Raw genomic sequence first — 20,740 nt, forward strand, 5'->3', positions numbered from 1 at the left:
ATTCTGTCCCTCTCAAGTTCTCAGCTCTCAAATAGTTCAGAGATTGCTTGATGCTTCAAATGTTTTTCAGTAGGATTGATTTGCTTATTTTGAATGTACTTGATTTGATTATTAATTTACCTGGTTTATTTATTTATTTTTATATTCTGGCCTTCACAATAGTTAGGGCATAGTTAACCAAGTATCTGGTCTCATTTATTTTTTTTTGTATGAAAAGTAATAGAAATATCAGCCTTGTTTCTTCTGTCTTCTTTTTGAAGTGCGCCTGTGCTCAAGTCTTTTATTTTTTTTAACCTTTTTCTTATTTTTTCATACTAATCTCATCTGAATAATTTTCCAACTTCAGATTTGTAACCAGGTTTTTATATTAATGCATTTCCCTAGTGGTTTATTCTTTCTTTTAGAAACATAAAATATGGTCCCCGATGAATACAGAACGTTGGCACGTCATCTTTGTACACCTATATTGCTCTTCCATCAGACTCATATAATAAAAATCCTCCTTGATGTCTGATCCTTCTTTGGATTTTTCTTCATTTTACTTGCTTAAATGTAGGAATGTGGATCTTGGGATATTTGTGAAGATTCAGGTTTCCTCTTGATTTTAAGGTAAAGAACGACTCCAATAGTATAGTACTTTTATTTGTAGTCCCTTTTATCTTTACTCAGTCATTCAAGAAGACAGTAACTCCTTCTGACTTGTTGAACTGCAGACTTCAGGACCAGGATGTGTGTTACGGATGCAGAAGCCAGGACAGCTTTCTATCTGTTCATTCTTCTGAGCAGTTTATTACACTTTTGTAACAAAACCAAATGCTGCAATGTATCCTATTAATTCTATAGTGCTGTTTACGTTTTGTCTGTGCAAAAACTTCAGCTTCTTGCAGCTGTTTTTTCCTTTTCCTGATATTTACACGTCACTACCTTAGATTCTTAATTATTTTCTTTTCTATAATTTAATTTCAGTTTCTCAACCAAGTAGTCTGCCTGAAAGTTTCATGCTTTCATAATATTAACTTTTTGCTTGTGTGATTTTTAACTTTTTTTTTTTTTTAACTGTATGCTCAGTTTAGCTTATGAGAGTGATGTGAAGGATAGCTTGTCTCCTCAATAGCATTTTTTCCCAAACCCTCTGGATTCTGCAGGGTTAGAAGCATCAGCAATTCTTTATCTGCCTCTCCTGCCCGATAGCCTGTCAAAATCCTCAAGAGGGTTTCTGAATGTAGCTCCCAGATGAGTAATGATGCTAAGGCTGGATTTTAGATGGTTATTTAGAATCAAAGTACTGCTGTGTCAATATTTGGTCCTCTGTAAGCCTTCTGAGAGGACAGTATCAACACGATAGGGAAGTCTGAGGTTTGTGTCCAATTCTCAAGGTTAAAAATAGTCCCAGAGTTTCTGTAACACTTCTTAAAGCGTCCTCCTAATACTCCAGTGCTATTAACTTTCCCACTGTCTGCATTTTTCTTACGAAGTTTGCTTCTAATTAGAGATTCTTGATAATTATATTGAAAGAGAAAGCGCTCTCTTTCGCCTCAAATCACATTCTATGACTTCTGTAAGCACCCTTAAGTATCTCTGCTACCTTCTTTACTGAGCAAAAGTGCTAAAATGACTGCCAAGCTGAAAATGCTGTGAAGATATTAGAGACTGTTTTCCAAAGGAAATGTCTGGTCACCGAGATCAGAACTCAGAGTGAAGTGGGAGCTCAGCCACTTGAAGTTCAAATGGCAGTGTTGTATGGGGGTTACTTTTGTTTTTCAAATACTTTGTTGTGTAAGCAGGGAAATAATATGAAATTATGCTTGGATAAACCCTCTGGTATGTGTAGCTTATCCAGGCCCTCCACCAGTGTTTGACTTCTCAACCATCCTCTTAAATTTACCTGCTTAGTGTCCCCAAATGTGGTCTGTTTCATTGTCTGGAGATGATAGAGTGCTTCTTTCTGAGCCAGTTCTCCAGTATGAGGCTGGATTCATTGCACTGCTGTGTTTTAATAATATTCTTATAAATTCTTAATATTTAATATTAGGATTATAACTATTATTACTGCACTAAACATTGTTAAGAGGATACTTACACTTAATATTGTGATGGCCAATGTGACATCCTGCTGTATTTTTTTTTTAAAGAACTAGGATGTTAAAAGCAAGGTTCTTCCTAAATCTCATGCATTTACATGCTGTTTACTTAATGTCTTCCTTGTGCTCTTGACTGGAGAAGACTTTCTTCATTTACTGAAGATTTTACTTGTATTATGCAGTTGCCCTTCTTTGCCTTGGGCTGTAGCTGTGCTTCCCTGATGGATGAATAACTTTCTGCATGGATAATTTGTATGTCAGTTTGTAAAACAATTTCAGATCCTTTTTAGGGAAAAAAAAAAAAAAGGTATTATATAAATCTTCAATAATATATACGTGTGTTATGATACAAATGCTTGATACCTTCCATTATATAATGTGTGTTATGGATGAATAGGCTCTTATCATATAGTTCTGTGACAGCTCCATTTCTTATTGTACTATCATTATGGAAAAAAGCTCAGTGCTATAATTGTGTACAAAATCTTTTATCCTTCCCTTCGACCTAGGAATAAGTCTTCCAGGATTATAAAACCTACACTATTCAATGCCTCCTAATCAGAATTAAAGGTACTGAATAGAAAACAGGCCTCACTGATTTGCAGTTCCTTCTGCCAGTATTTTAAGAGATCGTAGAATTATGGTGGCCAGGCACAGTTACTGCTTTTAGAAACAAACTGTGTTAGATGCTTTTTAGAAATTTCAGCATAAAATGCACAGAATGTCTCTGTTTTAAAGGAAAATACAGTTCTCAATAGAAAATTGGTTTGTAATCGTTAGCATCATAATGCTTGTTGATTTATTTGTTGAGAGAATTAGAGCTGGTTGGAAAATATTTAACAGCACAATTGTCATGCAGGAATGAAGTCTGATCAAAAAGGTCTGTGGGATTATGCAGATTTTTACAGTGTTTTACAAAGGGGGAAGAAAGTAAAGGGCATGGGTATTGAAGTATTTTCTTTGATTTTCTGGCTTCAATTATTTTTTACTTCTGTTATTATCAGCGTATACTGTTATATGTATTATATACTGTTATTATCAGCATATACTTACTACATTGTTTTTCACTTCATAGTTAAGTTTTGCAATTTTCCTCCTTGCAACATTGGTAAGGAGGAATGTTTCCTGAATATAATCAAGAAAGTTGACTAGAACTGTGGCAAGCCAAAACGTTTCTTCTGAGTGTATGAGATCTCTCTGGGTCACAGTAAGGATGTGCTCTGTAATGACACCTGGCTTCTGGCTGCTACCCCCAGTGAGGTCGGGGTGGAAGGTCCTGCAGGACTCTCTGCAGGTCTGGGTACCTCTGGACACCTACAGTGGTACATCACAGAATCACAGAATTTCTAGGTTGGAAGAGACCTCAAGATCATGGTGACTGTCGTAGTCACCTGCATTTCAGACAGTGGTGTTGGATGTACGTATTTGAATGTCCCCATTTCTCTTGGAAAGCGCTGTGGTTTATGATTCTATACATCATTAAGTAATCGGAGGTGGTGAAATCATGGTTCCTGTGCTCTTCTGCTATGAACCATTTCTTCAACCGTTCCTGAATGCTGACTGTGCATTTTACCGGTTAGTGAGAGATATTTTTGGAAATATGGCCCTGTTCAGTATAGTTTAGCTGAAATATTTGCACGTGTGTTTTAATAAGTCCTGTAACTACCTTGCTGGAATATATTTGCATTTATTTGTATTAATTCAGTGTTTGCACCAATTGTTTTTCTAAAACAAGACAAGAAGAGAAAAACACAAGTACAATTTATTCACAAAGAAAATAACCTTTCATTGAAACAGACACTAGAATATAAGGTGTTCCTGAATGCAGAAGGTGACTGGAATTTTCCCCTCTAAAAGAATTTAAGTGGGAAATTTCAGATATTCTGTCATTTAAAACCAAAGCCCTCTGTACAAACCCACATCCTGTCTGTTTGTCAGGTTTGTGTACTTCTGAGTGGTTCCCCTCAAGTATTTTTAGTTTTGGAAGCCCGCAGCTCCACTTACAACACCAGCAAAGAGCAATCAGCCTAACTTTTCCTGGGTTTGATTACATTAGTTTGATTTTTAAGTTCACCTTTATAACTTCAAGGATTTTTTTTTTTTTTTTTTTTAGGCTGGTTGCTACAGATTTAAGAGGAATCAGAAATCCATAATCAGAGTATATTCATAAGATCTGATTTTAAAAAAGCCACAGAGAAACTCTCAAGCCTTGACCTTACAGATTTCAGAAACTCCTCAGTGCCAGGATGCATGGAGGGTGTGGGTAGGGTAACTGCAGCCTTGTCTTAGGTGGCACGATGCTGAGGTGAAAAAGAGATGAAAAAACACCTGAAGTTCCTGGCTGGTGCAGGTTGTGAAACCCTTTTGATCTCACTCAATTGGCTTAATGGCAAAAAAGCAGAAGCTGTTTGTAGGAATGGGTCAATTGGATGTAGAAGATTTAATGGGCTTTTTATTTTTATGGCAATGCTTATAATTAGCGGTCAAGTAGTATTTACATCTTCACTGAGCTGTACAGATCTCAATTACTCAGTGCAGAGTGCCATCGAATATAAGCAGAAAACAAAACAACCAGTTCCACTCATCCTGGTTTTGTCCTTGTAAAATGCCCCATAAGCAGACTTACCAAAAGATAAACCCCTTCCCTGAGGAAGGGATGAGACCTTCAGTGTGCCAGATGCTCTGCAGGTATATCTCTGGAGAGATAGGACTCCATTTAACAGCAGATTTTGTGTCCTTATATCAGCACCTCCCAACTCACCTCCTGGGGCACTGAGCGGTGAGCACATGGCACCCATGGGTGCTCTCGGTGACTGCTCTCCCCTGAGCTGGTTGCCAGTCAGGAACCCAGAGAGCCATGTAGGCTAATGGGTTTCTTAAGACAGAATTTCCCTTGTTCAGAGCATCCTTCACTTTGCGCGTATGTCCTGCCCTTTTACACCCCTACCAGGCTCACCTGGATGTCCAAAATCAGCACTGTGCATGAGCCTGCTCTGCCAATGAAAAGTCTGCGGTATTGAGTTGGCACACAATGCATGCTGTGATTAGTGAGGAACGCTCCAATGGATTCCATATTCTATTTGTGTGGATTGTAAAATACTCGTGTTACATCTTGGTTTGTGCATCCAGATCTTGTGTATGATGAGGAAAATGAAGAAAATAACAAGCAGGTTGTAGGATAGCAGGTCAGTTGGTAACTTATATGAATTAAAGCAATGACTCTCTAAAGAACTTAATGAGAACACAATTCCATTTCATTCCACAGCTATTTCACCCAGGCCTTTAGAAGGCATGTAAATGATTTTCCTGCTGACACAATGAGGCGTTTTGGTGCAAATGGTACAAGAAACTGCCATAAATACTGTACACCTTAATGGCTTTTACCCATATGGCATTAGTTTTAGTACCAGGCTCCTGTTTCAAAGATGTGTCCCATTACTGGCTATAAAACAACTGTTCTTTTAAACAATCCAGTCAAATGACTTTGAACAGTAATTAAAAGGGGGAAGAAGAGAAAAAAAAAAAAAAAAAAAAAAAAGACCCAAATAAAATTTTGTGCGGGCAGTACTGAAAAGTACTGAATTAATTTGTTATCCCCAAGCCAGTGATACTACTAACCAAAGAGCTGGCACTCAAAAACAATGATAAAAGGGATGATTGAGTGTTATTAACGAGATTGAGATTGTTAATTATTAAATAGTGATTAATAATTAGGTATTGATTTCAAGAAGCTTTAGATTCCTCTGTGTGTATAGAGCCACTCCCCAAACTCCTAGCCCCCAAATACTTGTTTCAAATAGTTCAGATTTATTTCTGAATACCCAACAAGCAGCACGCATGACCTTTAATGAAACCAGTGCTGCAGATCCCATCCCATTATAGTGAGAAAACTTACTGTGAATATAGCGAATAACCAAACTTCAGCTAAACTGACTAATGTCTTTTTCCTTCTTGATTAATAGTGGAGCTCCAACACAATGGATCTCATCAAAACCAAGCTGAAAGCAATCTCTCTTTGAAACATATCCATTCAAACCCTAAATCATTAGAATTCTTTAGTTCTGATAGGGGCTTGGTAATTAGTAGAGTTACAATAGACCTGTGCCATAAACAGCATGAATCAGAACATGTCTGTTTCTGAGGCTTATTATTTGTATTACTGTAGCACCTAGAGGCCACAGGCAAAATCTAAGTCTCTGCCTGTTATGCACTGCCCAGAAAAAATAAGATCCTGTGTCCTGCAGCACACAGCCAGCAGAAATGAAGGATTGGCAGCAAAGGCTGATCTAGAGAAGTAAAGCAGAGCAGGGGGAATCGATGTGCAAAAGATGCTGTCTTGGTTGCCCTTTTTGCTTTTTCTTCACATGGCACAGTTGTTATACAAAAAGAAACAGCAGCAGAAGGCAAGAATGTAAAGGGACAGGGCTGACAGCAGCAGTGATAGAGAAGTTTGTTAGGTAAGGAACTGAGAGAGAGAAAATAAGGATGTGAAATGGAGGGGTAACGGCAGGGATGTTGTTGAGGTAAGTGCAGGAATGGCTGATTCCTGGGCTGAGAGAAAGCAACCTCACAGACTGACAACTGGGGTCAGTAATGTGTGTCCTCGCCGTGAGCTCCTGAAGGTGGGTCGCACGCAGTGGGCTGCAGGTGAGCTTTGGCGTCATATTGGAAAGAAAGAGATCATTGCTAAATTTAGACAGTTCTTCTACCTTAGGTGGCACCATCTGTACTCCTCATGCTCTGGGGAGATGTTTTTATCCAGCTTCCGGGGCTGGGGGTCCCCAGAGGCAGCCTATGCCACTGCTTTGCTCCTGCCCCACCCTTTGGAAATGTGTTGTTTTTTTTTTTTTTTTTTCCTCATATTCCACATGTATCTTTCTTCCTGTTTTTTTAAACCTACTATTTATTCCATCCACTTTGTACACAAGAGATTCTTTTGATTCTTTCACAGTACCTTTTAAGCATTCAACCAGTATTTCTGTATCTGCCATCAATTTTCTCTCCTTTATGCTAACTGATCCCAACAGTTTTCAGCTTTTCTTCAGAGGGTGTGTTTGCCAGCCCTCTGGTTATCTTTGCTACACATCTGTGTCATGGTGCATTTGCTGACTCTGTCCCTGTATGTGCTGTCCTGCGCTCTGCCAGCACTGACAAGGTCAGGATTTCTTCCTGTGTCACAGGACACTGTCATGTTCATGATAGATCTGAATGTAAGGCAGTGTCCTGCTGAGATCCTCCATAACTCCCTGATTCTCCTCCAAAAAAGTGCTCCAGCCTGCTGTTCTCCATCCCTTGCACACACCCTTTCTGACTCAATTGTGAGTCTTTGAGCCCACGATCAGTTCCTTTCAGCTCTGCTGGTGTTCTCCAAGATGCTGCTCATCCTCCTCAGCTTCGCACTGCTCATGAATCCATTTCAACATGCTCCACCACCCTGGTACTGGTGGGAACATGGGCAGCTCCCCTTCGGGGGGTCATCGGGGGCCCCTTGCTGCTTGCCTTGTGGCTGGTAGCTGTGGGAGATGATCAGATACTCAGTTTTATGCACATGATGTTTCTCTATCTTGCTAAACTGTCCTGGAAGGCAGTGCTGGAAGCCCTTCTAAATCAAGATAGATGACATTTACTGCTCTCCTATCCACAGGCCTGTTACCCTATTAAGGAAAGAAATTAGATTTGTTTGACATGGTCTGCGCTTGACAAATTAATGGTGGCTATTAGTCAGCATCTAGTTTTCGGCTAGGTGCTTGCAAAGTTCATCTGATTATTTTCTCTAGAACTTTTATTGGAGCTTGAAACAAAATTGCATCTGTTCTTGGTGGAGGAGTCGATGCAGTGGTGGGTGATGCGGAAATAATGCTCAGTGCTCTGTGTTGTGGGGCTGACTGGGCTGTAATTCCTAAGTCCTGTGTTTCTACTGTAGGCTAAAATCTTGGTCATTGTCACTGCTATTAATTGCTTGTGCCACCCAGTTGGAACTGACCTTTCTTCTCAATTCGGTGGAAAATAGTGAGACTCACCACTTCTCATGGTATGTGCTCCAAGCTTCCCTTCCACCTGGCACTTGGAGGGACCTATGCTTGCTGGGGCTGTCCCCGCCAGCCCTGCGCTGCCCCCCCAGCACACCCCCTCCTGCACAGTGACAGTTCTGTTTGTCAGGATCACCAACCAGCCCCCCCCAATCCTCCATGCTCTTACTCTCTCCTTCCTTTACAATGCTCACGGACTCGTGGCCACCATCCCTTGGGCTACCACCTACCTTCACCTTTCCCGTGCTTTCCTTCTCCCTGCTTAGAAACAAACCTCCCCCGTTATCAACCCTTCCAAAAAAAAAAAAAAAAACAAAAAACCCTTGTAACCGGCTGCGGGCTCAGGGGACCAGCGCACTGCCCCCGGGACCGCGGTCTGTGTGCACCGTGCGGCGCCTCCCAGGGCACCGGGGCCAGGGGCGGTGGGGCTGCACCGCCCCCGTGCCGTGCTGCCGGAATGGTCTCTCCCAGGCCGGCGGGCACCGCTGTGACACCTGCTGGCTGCTCGGCGGCGGGACGAGGCAGGCCGGCCCCCGGCGGGCGGAGCGGAGCGGTGCGGGAGGAGCGGGGCGCTCCGTGGCCGGCGCCCGGCGGTGATGCTCTGGCAGCCCCCGTTGCGGGGCACGGCGGTGCCGGGCGCCCCCTAAGCAGCGGAGGCGCTGCGGTAGAGGCAGCCCCGCGCCCCCCTTCTTATTTCTCCTCCTTCCTCCTCTTCTCCCTCCTCCTCCATCCGCCGCCGCGCCACTTCCAGGGGAGGCTGGTGACATGCGGCTGGCGCCCGGGGAGGGCTGCCCGGGGCCGTAGCGGCAGCAAGAGGCGGCGAGAGCAGCCCAGGCGAGCCGAGCCGAGCCCCCTGCGATGACAGCCATGAAGGAGCAGCCGGCGCACCCCGGCAGGGGGAACCCGCCGCCGCCGCAGCCCGACCAGGTGGGACCCGAGGCGCCGAGGGAACGGGGAGGGGGCGGCCGCTGTCCCGGCGAAGTTGCGCCGAGACGGGCGCAAGTGATGGGGTGATAGAGGGCGACCCTCGGGGCGGAGGGGCTGGAGCCCCGCTTAGCATCCCTGGGGGGCTGGAGACGGGAGGCAGCTGTGCGGGGATCCCAGCGAGGGGCAGAACCGTCGGGGGCTGCCGGGGGAAGCTCCCGGGGTCCCGCAGGAGTTTGTGCTCCGCTTTATTAGGGTGGGGGGAGCCGTGAGCGGTGGGGTCCTGTCCCGCAGAGCCGGGTGCTGCTGAGCGCCAGGGGAAGCGGGGTGCCAGTGGCGAAGCCACCGTGGGGCCGGCTCCGCACCGCAGCCGGGGGCGAGATGGATCGGAAGCGGCCCCGCTCGGCTCGGGGAGGGATTCCCGGGGGGGTTTGCCCGCACCCCGGCGGCAGCCGAGCCTCTGGAAGCGGGGACCGGGACCGCCGGGCATCCCCTCTCCTCTCGGCACCGGGGCGCTGCGGAACGAGATCGGCTCGGGCAACTCAGCGTGAGGAGGGCGGCTGGCGGGGGCAGCGCTGAGCTGGGCTCTCAGCACCGCCAAAGCCAAGTTTTTCGCCACCACAGCCCTGCGGCTGCTGCTCTGGGGCGACGCAGCCGAGAGGGGTCGGGGGCAGCGGCCGGGCGCTGCCGATGCTGCAGGGGCGGCCCCGCGGGAGGCCCGGGTTGTGGAGCCATCCCCTGCCCGCAAACACCTGACGCGGGCTAGCTCGGACCGTATTTCTGACACCAGGGGTGGTGGTTTGTTTTTTTTCCCCCCTTTTTTAGTGTTTTGAACTCTGAACGCGGGCTTGCGGAGCATAGCTATCTGCATCCCACATTTTCAGTCTCTGTTGCGTGCCTTTGCACAGCTTAATTTTCCCCTGGTACGCTGATACCGGGTTAAAAACATCACCAAGACGAGCTGCTGTGCACGGCTGCGGTTCAGAAAGCCCATCTAGCCCGGTATCCAGTCCTGCAGAAGCTGCTCGTTCAGGCTGTGGGTAGTCCTTCCTATATCAAGGCACCCAGCGTCTGGCTATATTTAAAGACGGGTGCTCTTTGCTGGAAAGTATATGCCTTCTGACACATCTCTGTGTAATATTGATAACGTAATACATTTGAGTTTGAGAAGCGGTCTGGTATCTCAAATAAATTAATTCCATAAGTCATGTTATCTGGAAAAGGAAGATAGGCAATGCATCAGTACCTAAATTTCATGCAAATACTAGAATTTATGGAAAAGTCGAGATCACTTTGGGTAGCAGAGATTCACAGAACTCATAAATTTCATGAGCATTGTTTTGTTTTAGAGAGATACTGCTTCTAGACACAATAAAAAGTACTTGAACTCAACCAATCTTTATTTCTTCGTATTCAGCTCAGACATGCTGAATTGCCAGCATGGGTTTGTGTTGTTAGTGGGTGGAAATCTTTTCAGAGCAGTCCTAGTATTATATACCAAAATGACTCGTTTGACTGCTCTTTTAGGTCATAATGAGGAATGGCAGTAAGTACGCAATTTAAAACACTCCAAGCATTAAGAATTTATCCTAAGTATAGGAATGTTATTATGAATTCTCAGCTTCTCCCAGTGGTGGATGGGGACACCACTGGGCTCTCTGCTGTGCCTGACTGTATGGAGCATGAGTACCAAGTCCTGTGTGTTTGCATCAGCTTCCTCCAGACCAAGTTTGGTTTTCCTGGTAAAAGTTGATATTAAATCAGTTTTGATTGCCTGTTGCCATAGATGCCAGGGATGTCATTTTGTGCAGCTGATAATGACGTCACTTAAAAAAAATAATGTTGCTTTCAGTGGATGGCAAATCTTCCTATGGGTTTAAATGGTAGCAGTAGGGGCGTGGGCCTAAATCCTGCTATGAGCTCACTGTTGAGTGAGGCACAAACACAACATTGAGTTTCTGGCCTGGGCATGGGTGGTATGATACCAGGTTTATGTTGGAAAATGTTCTTAGTACAGCAGGCTAAGGCTGTGACCTTAGCAGGGGGATATTATGGGCAGAAGAAGCTCTTTGTTAGCTTTTTGTGGTTGAGCTGGCTGCAGCTGTGGTGGGAATGGGCAGAAGAATGAACAGGGGCTTGTATGTCCTCCCCAGTTTTCCATAGCCCAAAGCACTGTCAGTGTCTGGTCCCTCTGGCAGATGTAGCTGTCTTAGGGCCTTCAAGAACTCCATCTCTGTCAGGGTACTCTTACTTGACATTTCATTTTGCTTGATGAACTTGTATAAACTTGTAGTGTCACTAGAGGTGATGACTGCAGTTCACCTACTTATTTCTAACAATAAGCCACATTGGCATGGAGAGGGCTTCTTGAGATAGCATGAGCGGCAAAGCTTTGCTGGTATAGAAGTGGTTGGGCCTGCGGACAGTCTAAGAAGAAGTAAGGAATTGCACCAGGATTTTCTAAGAGTAAATCTCCTTTCTGATTTCAAAGTCTGGTATACAAACACTCCTGAGAACAGTCCTACTGAAGCTGATGCATTTGTGGTAAATTTATAGGCTTGGGACCTGAGCTGCAGTTTCAAATTATAGCAGGCTAATGCTGGGACTCTCCACTTAAATAAAAGCTTGGATCGACTGATTGAAGCATTCATAGCTATCAGCTTATAAATAAATTGGATACAACTTCATATCCAACACTTCCCTTGATGGTATTTTTAAAGCAACTCTCCCCTGGGTGAAGGCATCTAATAACAACTTCCATTAACAGCACTATCGATGTTTCAGCAATTGGTTTGATAAATTAGCCAGATTTATTCTCAACTCTTTGCTAAATGATGACTCATATTTATTGCTAAAATTACAGTTTTATATTCTGATGATATAACTGTAGAAGGGAAATAGCTGTAAATTACTTGTGTTTCTCCTCGTTTCTGGAAAGCTCTATCAAAGGGCTCAGACTTGTGTCACTTGAGCTGTGTCGGAAGCAAATTTGGCTCCTTCTGTACAAGAGGGAGTACAAAAAAGGGTTCTTTTAATCTCATAGCTTTTAGGAACTGACCCAGGGTCTTAGACAATGATGTTTAGTGATTGTTTTTAGAAAGAACAACCATTCAGTAGTCAGTGGACACAACATATTTGAGAAATATAATGTACCTCTATGACTTGCTGGTTGATGAATGTTGCTGTCTTTGCAGATGAAAAACTAAAATAATTCCTCTAGGTACTACCTTTGTGAGGCTTCAGTCTGTTTACACAAAACCAGACGATCTACACCACCTGGTGCTGCTTGCTGTTCTTTGTGTATATAGAAGACAGACCTTTGAAATTTATAACCATCCTCTCCTGAGCTTCTCTTACTCAGCTTAAGGACTTTTAAAAATCAATTTTAAAATACAAAAAAAAAAAAAAAAAAAAAAAAAAAAAAGATTGTTTCTTTACTGTTTGTCACTTACAAACTACTGCATTCTTGTGCTTCAAAACAGGTGAGCAGAAATGAAATGAGACTACATTGTGTTGAATTAAATAGGGAAATAATTTGATAAGCATATGAATTACATATTCAGTATACATACAGGCACGTAGCTTCATGACTGTCCTGGTTAAGAGGTTGAATTTTTTCTGTCTCAGGACCACTTTCTGTCGTCACCAGGCAAAGGACATATTCTGAAAGTATATCTGAACAAAAGAGAACAATCTGTATTTTATTTTTCAGCGACTAAGGCTAGAATGGTTTATATTTTTAGGTCTTCCTTCACTGCATTTCCCCAGATTAGACTCTGGTCTTGCAGTGGGAAAGATGCTGATGGATTGTTGTGTTTGTCCAAAGCAGTATTTATCTTAAGGTGGTTTTACCAAAATGAAAGGGCTCTTCCCTGCCCCACTGAGGTAATTCTGAGCTCAGTGGGTCAGGAAAAAGCTTGAAGTCTTAATTGTATACTTACAGCAGTTCCAGTAACATGAGAGATTATTTAGGTAGTCAGATCCATGTCCTCTGCTTTTTGATTGAGTTTAGAGTTAGCTTCAAGCTGGGATAAGAAATTCTGTTCTAGTACATAACCCAAAGTGACTTCGCATTTTTCTTTCTTACCCACCTAGCAGAATTTTGTACTTGTTATATTGTGGCAATATATCAAATGTGCTGGTGTGCAGGGTTCAACATAATGTCAAAAGCATCAGGTAAAAAAAAAAAAAAGCCAATAAAAGGAGAGAAATAAGGTTATATTATTATGCCCATAATATTTCATAAAGAGTTAACATCTGAATCGTAGCTTTAACATTTACATTCTATTTCTTATACTATATATATGCCACGCTATTCCCATGCTTGATCCAGAAAGAAATATTAGAGACTTGCAGGATCTGTTTAATATATGACCGGTAGCACAAGAAGCTTATGTAGAAAGTATTAATAGTGGTGGTTTGGAATATCATTCAGGATCTAGGGGAGGGCAAGGAGTATGCATCTTTTAAATACTACACATGGTCTTGATGTGCTTTCTCTTTCCCATGTGGCTGTTGAGATGTAATTCAGTCACGTACCTGATTGTGGGGATCAGCACAAAAATCCTGAAGCTCATCTTCAGTCTTCATTACATTTCTAGTCTTCTAATGTGATCTCTGTGGAGAAGGGGCAAGTAGGATCTCAATTTTGGTGAAGTGCTTCTCATGTTAATTGAGAAACATCATTTCATGTGATATTTTATAAGTAGTCTATTTGCATGTAGGATCTTGTGTAGCTCAAGCAAGCAGCAATTTTTATTTATTTATTTATTTATAGGTGGCTGTATAGCGCATAAATGTGTTTCTCTGTACCTCTCAATTTCAGAAGTTAAGAGTTTCTCCTAAGAAACTCTCTTTCCTAATGCAGAATGCTTTCCAAAGAATTGAAAGAATCCAAATGCTTGATCTGTCCAGGGCACCTGCAAGGAACACTACTGTGAAGAGGTCTCTTGGTGGACATAAACCAAGGCAATGGTATCCATGCTCTCTTGCTCCTTGCACTTTCCCGTCATGGCTCCCATGCCTTTATGCAGGTTCTCTGTGTCTCTCTGTGTCTTGCTTTCAAAATAGAGTGCAGGAATCAGTGTAGTATAGCTCAGCACCTGGTTACTCAGCATTTGGAGCCCTTCACTTTGCAGGTGGATTAAAGGGATTACTCACTGCAGGAATGCAAAAACTGGGAAATAGGGTAATCTTTTTGGCTATTCTGGGTTGCAGTGAGTTACAGACACACTGTAGGTTACGTAGTAGCCTCAGATATTTGAGCATAAGTACTGCATTAGTTATTTTAAAACCTACTTTCTGTGTTTCTTTCCAATATTTTCTAACTGAGGGTATTGCTTCAGGCAAGCTATTCTGATAATTAACAAGAGGGAGGAACTCTTAAAGCACGCTGAGATGTTGTTTGATGTTGTTGTAGAATTTGAAAGCCATCATCTTAGCATTTTTTAGTAACTTGAGGGCATTCAGAGATTAGACACATGTTACTGACTCACAAACATGAACAAAGGCTTTCTTTCCATAGTGGTTGTAAGGATGCATTTAACTTGTGATCCCTAGAGAAGTAGCTTAGTGGTTTTTTCTTTCTTTTTTTTTTTTTTTTTTTTTTTTTTTTTTTTTTTTTTTAAACTATTAGAGCTTGAAATATGCTTCACTTATGGAAAACTTTAAGTGTACAAGTCTATACTTCTCATGTTATACTTTCTCTAACATTGCATTGGAAGACATGGACAGACTCTACTGCTGAGGCAAATGCCTGTGTCCTGCTAGTGGGTAGCTGCAGTTCTTTGATGCTGTGTTTGTAACTGTTAGAAGATCTATGTCATTTTTTCAAGTCCATGCATTAGCCACGAGATTTCAGCTGTCTCAAATTCTGTAGCTTTCCACTTTAATCATACACTTCTTTTGCGCTCCACTCAGCTGCATCAAATAATGTTCACGAATATATGATAGTAAAAAGAACAACACTGATGGTGACTGATGATGATAAATTACTGAATTTATCCATTAGGAAGGACAGTGGATGACCTACAGATCTGAGGCTGAAGCTAAAAGACCTTTTCTAATAGTTCTTAGCATTGTTGGCAACAGTCACCTAACTTACTATGTAGCATTTATGCAGAGAATCTGTAAATATTTTCAAATGATTCTCAACCAAGATAAAAGCCCTCTGATGTTTGGAGGATGATGTCTTAAGAAAACCAGTTAGGAAGTATTATGCAATGTTATGACTTAAAGAGAATAAAGATTCTTTAAGGGCTTTGGGGCATTATTTTAGACCATCTGGGGCAATATTTACAATTTACATTCCCTCAGGAATGGAAAAAACAAAACAAACCACATTTTGTAGCTTTCCAGAAAACAAACAGGGCAAATATTAGCTTGCTTTTTGACAATAAGAACAGAATTCTAAATGCTAGTGGGAAAACCATTAAACTTGTTTGGAATGCTGGCCGAGTGCTAGAAACTAAATCAAACACTGCCAGTGCAACTGATCGTTCAGCCTCAGTGTTTGTTCTTTCTGCTCCTGCCTGCACAGGGACTGCTGGCTTCCTTTCCCCCTTTCCTATCCTAAGGCTTCAGAGACTGCTTAAATCAATGCATTTAATATATATTAGGGGAGTCTTTCAGAGGAAGGATTTGAGCTTAAGTGCGCTTAATTAGGAGTAATGATGTGCTGCAGTTTTAAATTTTATGGTAGAACTGTTTAGATCGGATGGTCTAATGAAAGTTCTAAACAAACACAAGATGCCTGTAAGAGTTGGGTGGTATCAGTAAGAAAATGTGCAGAAAATCTTAGTTGTCCCTGCTGGAAATGTTGTTTTAGGCATTCTTACCTGATTTATGAAGAATCCTGCAATGTCCCTGTGTGAACTGCAAAACAACAAAATCCTACTGAAAAGTTTAGGCAAGGACTTATTATTCTAGGGCACAGATGATTGTATCAAGTAATTAGATGTCATCAAGCATAAATATAAATTTAAATCTTCTCAAGGTAATAAGCTCACAAAGTCAGAAACTTTGAAACGAGTGGGTAGCTCTTATGCAAGGGCATTAGTTACAAAACGTTTCTTTTTATTTTTAATTTTGAGGTTCATTGTATTGTGGCACATTGAATACATGTTACCTTTCAGTCCTTTATATTTATATTTATACATCCTTGCCTGTTCCTAATGTACTTAATTACAAGAATATTCCCCTAGAAAGCTGTGGGACTACTTATATGAATAATGTCTACAGTACTAATCATATAATTTGCACTATAATCATTTATATTATATCCTGGGAAAAAAAAAAAAAAGATAAAAAAAAAAAAGTCCTTTAGTATATGGTAAGATGGGTCAGGCTGCAGTACTCAATCTGCATGAAAGGTAGTTATCCAGATTTCCTCATTGGCATTTTCTCAAGGGTTTGGTAGCAAATGTTCCATGTAGCGGCACGTTTTCAGACTTAACGAACAGAACTACAATGCCAGTATTATAAGTCATGTTCTGAAAAGATTCCTGAAGTCAGCTGTCACTGTAAGCAAGGGGTTTGCTCACCCACTGCCAGAAAGACAGGGTTTCTACCTATATATAGCATATGCATCTTGTATTTCTTGAAGGGTTTCTACAAGCAATTCTGCGCTGAAGGTAGGATTTGCCCCTTTTTTTGTGTCCTGTCACTATGGATAGAAAAGGAGCTTGATGTTATAGCCGAAAGTAGCAGTGTTAATACCCTACACTTCTTATTTTGTGACTACTGACAACTGAGGGAAGGAAGATGAAAGCTGAGCTGGATGGGTTCACGAAGACTTCAGTGAAGTTTCTTTTTGTTGGTCACTATTTGGATTGCATCCTCAGCTGTTATTTTGGCCCCTTTATAATCTCTTTTTAGACATGTTTTTGATGCTGTAAACTGCTCTGTTCTGCATGAGCAGTTCTCAAAGCTGTCTCACTGTTTTCTACTTTCAGTTTTATTACATCTCTGCTGTATCATACCTTTTCCCCCCAGTTCCCCATCTTTAATCTTCTATACTCGGAGTTTTTTCTAATACTTTTATTCCAACAGTCCTTCTGCCTTTCTTTACCAATGTTGTATTTCTCTTTGTAAGCTAAACACTGCCTTTGTCATCTTTGTCTCCTTACTCTTATTTCCTCATTGCTAATCATTTGAAGAATGTTGTCTCATTTGATTGAATGCAATGCTAGCTTTTGTAAACAGTGTAAGAGGAGTCTCTGAGTAGAGGACAATAACATATATAACAAGTGCATGTGTTTTGATACTTCCATCACAATCCAGTAATTTCATTATATACTGAGAAGTTGTTATCTTTGAGGATGTGGAAGAGAATATACTCATGCTAAACAACAGTGCCATTGTGGTAATCTGTCTCAGCTGCCAGAAAGGTGTCTTTAGTGGAAACCGTGGCAAACAGACATTTCATAGATTTTTATTCTAGTAGAGTAATTCCCCATTCTAATTTCCTATCCCACAACATTAATGATGTTAATGTATATTAAGCTTGTAGCTTGAAGACTGCACTTGTCAGCAAATGAAAATGAAGTAATCCTCATCAGAGATATCAGAGGAAATCTAAATTCTTCTTATGTCTGGTCTCTGCTATTTTAATTCTTGTAAATATAACAAAATACTAGCAGAATGTCTTGTTTTTCATGGTAGATGGTATCATCTTTGAACAGGAATTTGGGAAAAGAAAGTTCCTTCTCTTCTTCCTCATAGAGTAATTGCTAGTAGCGCAGAACCACCCTGCTTATCCAAGAAGAGGAAGAATTGAAAGAAGGCTTAGCATACTAACTCGGTGAGCAGCACAGCACAGTCCTTTGTATCAGGTCAGAGTATATCTTATTGCTTTATTTACATCCTGAACACCAAAACCAAAAATCTGGAGTTTCAGTCCATACAATGCATACAGAGAGACAATAGATAATTTCAGAAAGAAGCATGTGTAGGGCCATATGTCATGACAGCGAGGGAATATATTCAGTGTGTAAAGGAAAAGGAAGTTTCTCAACTGAAAATGTTGTTTTCTTGAGCTTTGTTTATCTCCCTCATTCTGGTCACCTCCCTGCATGATTTTTTACTTGGGGATGGGGCACCCAGCTCATCTGGGAATCTAGGTCAAGGTAGGTCTTTTTATTCTAAATAAAAAAAAGAAGCAAGACAACAACAAAAAAGAACCAAAACCAGAGCAACCCTCCCCCTCCAAAACCAACTTTGTGAATTTTTCCCCTTTATCCTTTCCTTCATTCACGTTGTACTTTCTTAAATGTTTTGTTTGTATTTAGGAAACTGTCAATTATATTCTTCATAAATCTTTCCTCACTTCTGAGTGGGTAAAGGTTCCTTTCTAAAATGTAGGCTAGGCAAGTGCAATGCAATACAGTGTCTTCTTTTTCTTTAGTTCACCTCAGTTACGGCCCAAGTGGACTTAATACCACTTCTTGCCTGAGATGAAATGGTTCTTCAGTACAGAACCTTTTCTCTTCCCTTTAACTTTAGAAAGGAACAGCAGTTTCTGCCAAAATAAAGCATTGGAAGTGTAAAGTAAATGAATGTCCTTACCTGCTGCTGTTAATATCTTTTAAACCACTATAACTTACAAAGGTGTGATTCTCTTTACTCTTAATTACTTGCTCCATTTGTTTTTGTCAGGCATCTTTCTCCCATCTTCCCTGCAGTGGGTTGGGAGAGATGCTGAATGCATTTGGGCATTGCTTACCTCTAGGGAGGAAATACTTGCACTGACATAATCTCCAACTGTTTGCATGCCCTTTGGCCTTCCTTTGGTCTGCAGTAATTTCAGTGTTGCAGTGCAATAATGTTTACCAGTGCATACCAGTGAAACAAATCCTGCTTGTACTTATTGAACTTTGGCTTGCACCTCACGACAGGTTCTGTGTAAACTGGATTCCTTTAGGATAAAATTAAACAAGGTGATGTGCTCCAGAAGAACGCTTGGGGTGCTCCAGCTGCTAATGGGTATTTGTCTCCGGAATCAGACTAGAGCTGGCACATGCAAACCCCAGAAACATGCAGATTGTGGACATCAGGTCCTAAACATGAACAGTTTCTCTCTCCAGTTCTGCTCCTCTGCCTGCTAATATACACAGAGCTTTAGAAAACACAGAAGGTGATGCATAAATGCATAGATTTAAAAGCAATTGTGTGCTTTTTTTTTTTTTTTTTTTTTTTTCACCTGGTTGTAGGCCTGATACATTTGCTTTGTAAGACATTTTTCATTGTAGCACTGTTTTATTTTTCTTAAGTGTTTGGAGGTATTTGCCATTTTTGAAAAACACCAGTATCTATTGACTCCCTGGTTAAGATGGAAATACACTGGCAAAAATGAATGGGTTGCAGGTGCCGGGGAGTTCTCAGTTTCACAAGAGAGATGCTGATAAAAACAGCTCAGAATCTGGGCATGGGAGAGAGAATAGACACATGGAAAGATAATGAGTTTAAATCTTGCTGGAGGTTTACAGAACGTATGATGTTTTGTAATTAAGTCTTTGTTTTGGTCTTTTTTTAGCATGAAAATTTCATGGTGGGGAGGCAGTATACAAGGTTTTCCATAATGCTGTGTAGGTGAATGTACCTGAAAGAGTACCACTAACTTGAAAGGGGATGTAGATTAGGGCATCAAAAACTGGCAAACCAGGAACAGAACAAGGGTTTTTGCAGGATTTCTGCATGACTTGGGTAGCTCGTTCCATTATTCTAGGAAAATACTCTTAAGCTGCAAATAATGAGAATACATTTGGAGTTCAGGTAGATCCAGTACATCTTTCAGTAATTGGCTATAGAGTGGTTAATAGGGCTAACTTTAAGGCAGCATTTTATGTCAGTAGTTTGGGGTAGAATTAGTATTCCCTTTTTGTCTAACCCCAGCAGATAAAGTCTGTAAGTTCATTGCCTGTTCTTGCTGTTAGCACAGTCCCATGTGGCTCAGCTGAGCAAGATGGAGTCTTAATCAGTCAAATGCTCTTCAGTAACCTGTAAGCATGAGTTTTTTGGTGCCCGTCTGTGTGCTCAGGGACAGTGTGCCCAAGTACAACATCGAGGAATGAGAGAGCAATAGTCGTATTGACATGGAAACCATTTCCCTTAATAAGGCGAATTGAGTTGTCCATTTTACTGTAGAGGATTGCCATTAAGAGCAGGGTGTCCAGCACATTCTCCATCTAAAATACAGGCTGGTCAGAGCTCAGTGGGAAGAAGTACATAAAATAAGAGTGATGGATGAGACAGAAGTCCCTCACTTTGACCTGCTGAGGTAGTGAACAGATACACAGTAAGTGTCCCCTTCCAGATCTGGGTCTGTACAACATTTCAGTTCCCCATCTTGCAGAAATCATAACAAGGACCAATAGCTATTTTTCTTTTCTTTTCTTTTCTTTTCTTTTCTTTTCTCTTCTCTTCTCTTCTCTTCTCTTCTCTTCTCTTCTCTTCTCTTCTCTTCTCTTCTCTTCTCTTCTCTTCTCTTCTCTTCTCTTTTTTCTTTTCTTTTCTTTTCTTTTTTTCTTTCTATTTTTAAAAAGGTAAAATAAGGAGCATATTTGTTTTTTTAAGTGAGGCAATATAATGCTCATAATAGAACTGCTGAGGTAAGTTTTGAATTCTGCTGCATTCAATGTATTTAAACTAAAAATGGTTTCTGGAAACGTGCCCAAGGAAAGATTCTTGTCCTGCAGACAGAGGTATCTG

General features: G+C 41.4%; 1 protein-coding gene across 2 annotated transcripts in view; it reads left to right on the forward strand.

The window, feature by feature from the left end:
• Window positions 1-20,740, forward strand: part of DPP10 (dipeptidyl peptidase like 10) — a 487,552-nt gene that overhangs the window by 221,098 nt on the left and 245,714 nt on the right. Inside the window, exon 1 of one of the 2 annotated variants that reach the window (XM_032189692.1) lies at window positions 8,722-9,037. The exons of the other annotated variant lie outside the window; for it this stretch is intronic. Coding sequence (XP_032045583.1) covers window positions 8,969-9,037 — 69 coding nt within the window. The 5' untranslated portion in view covers window positions 8,722-8,968. Of the gene's footprint in view, window positions 1-8,721; window positions 9,038-20,740 lie in introns of those variants that run through there. 2 annotated transcript variants of the gene reach the window in all.

This window comes from Aythya fuligula, chromosome 6 (assembly GCF_009819795.1).
Source record: "Aythya fuligula isolate bAytFul2 chromosome 6, bAytFul2.pri, whole genome shotgun sequence".
Classification (NCBI taxonomy): Eukaryota; Metazoa; Chordata; class Aves; order Anseriformes; family Anatidae; genus Aythya; species Aythya fuligula.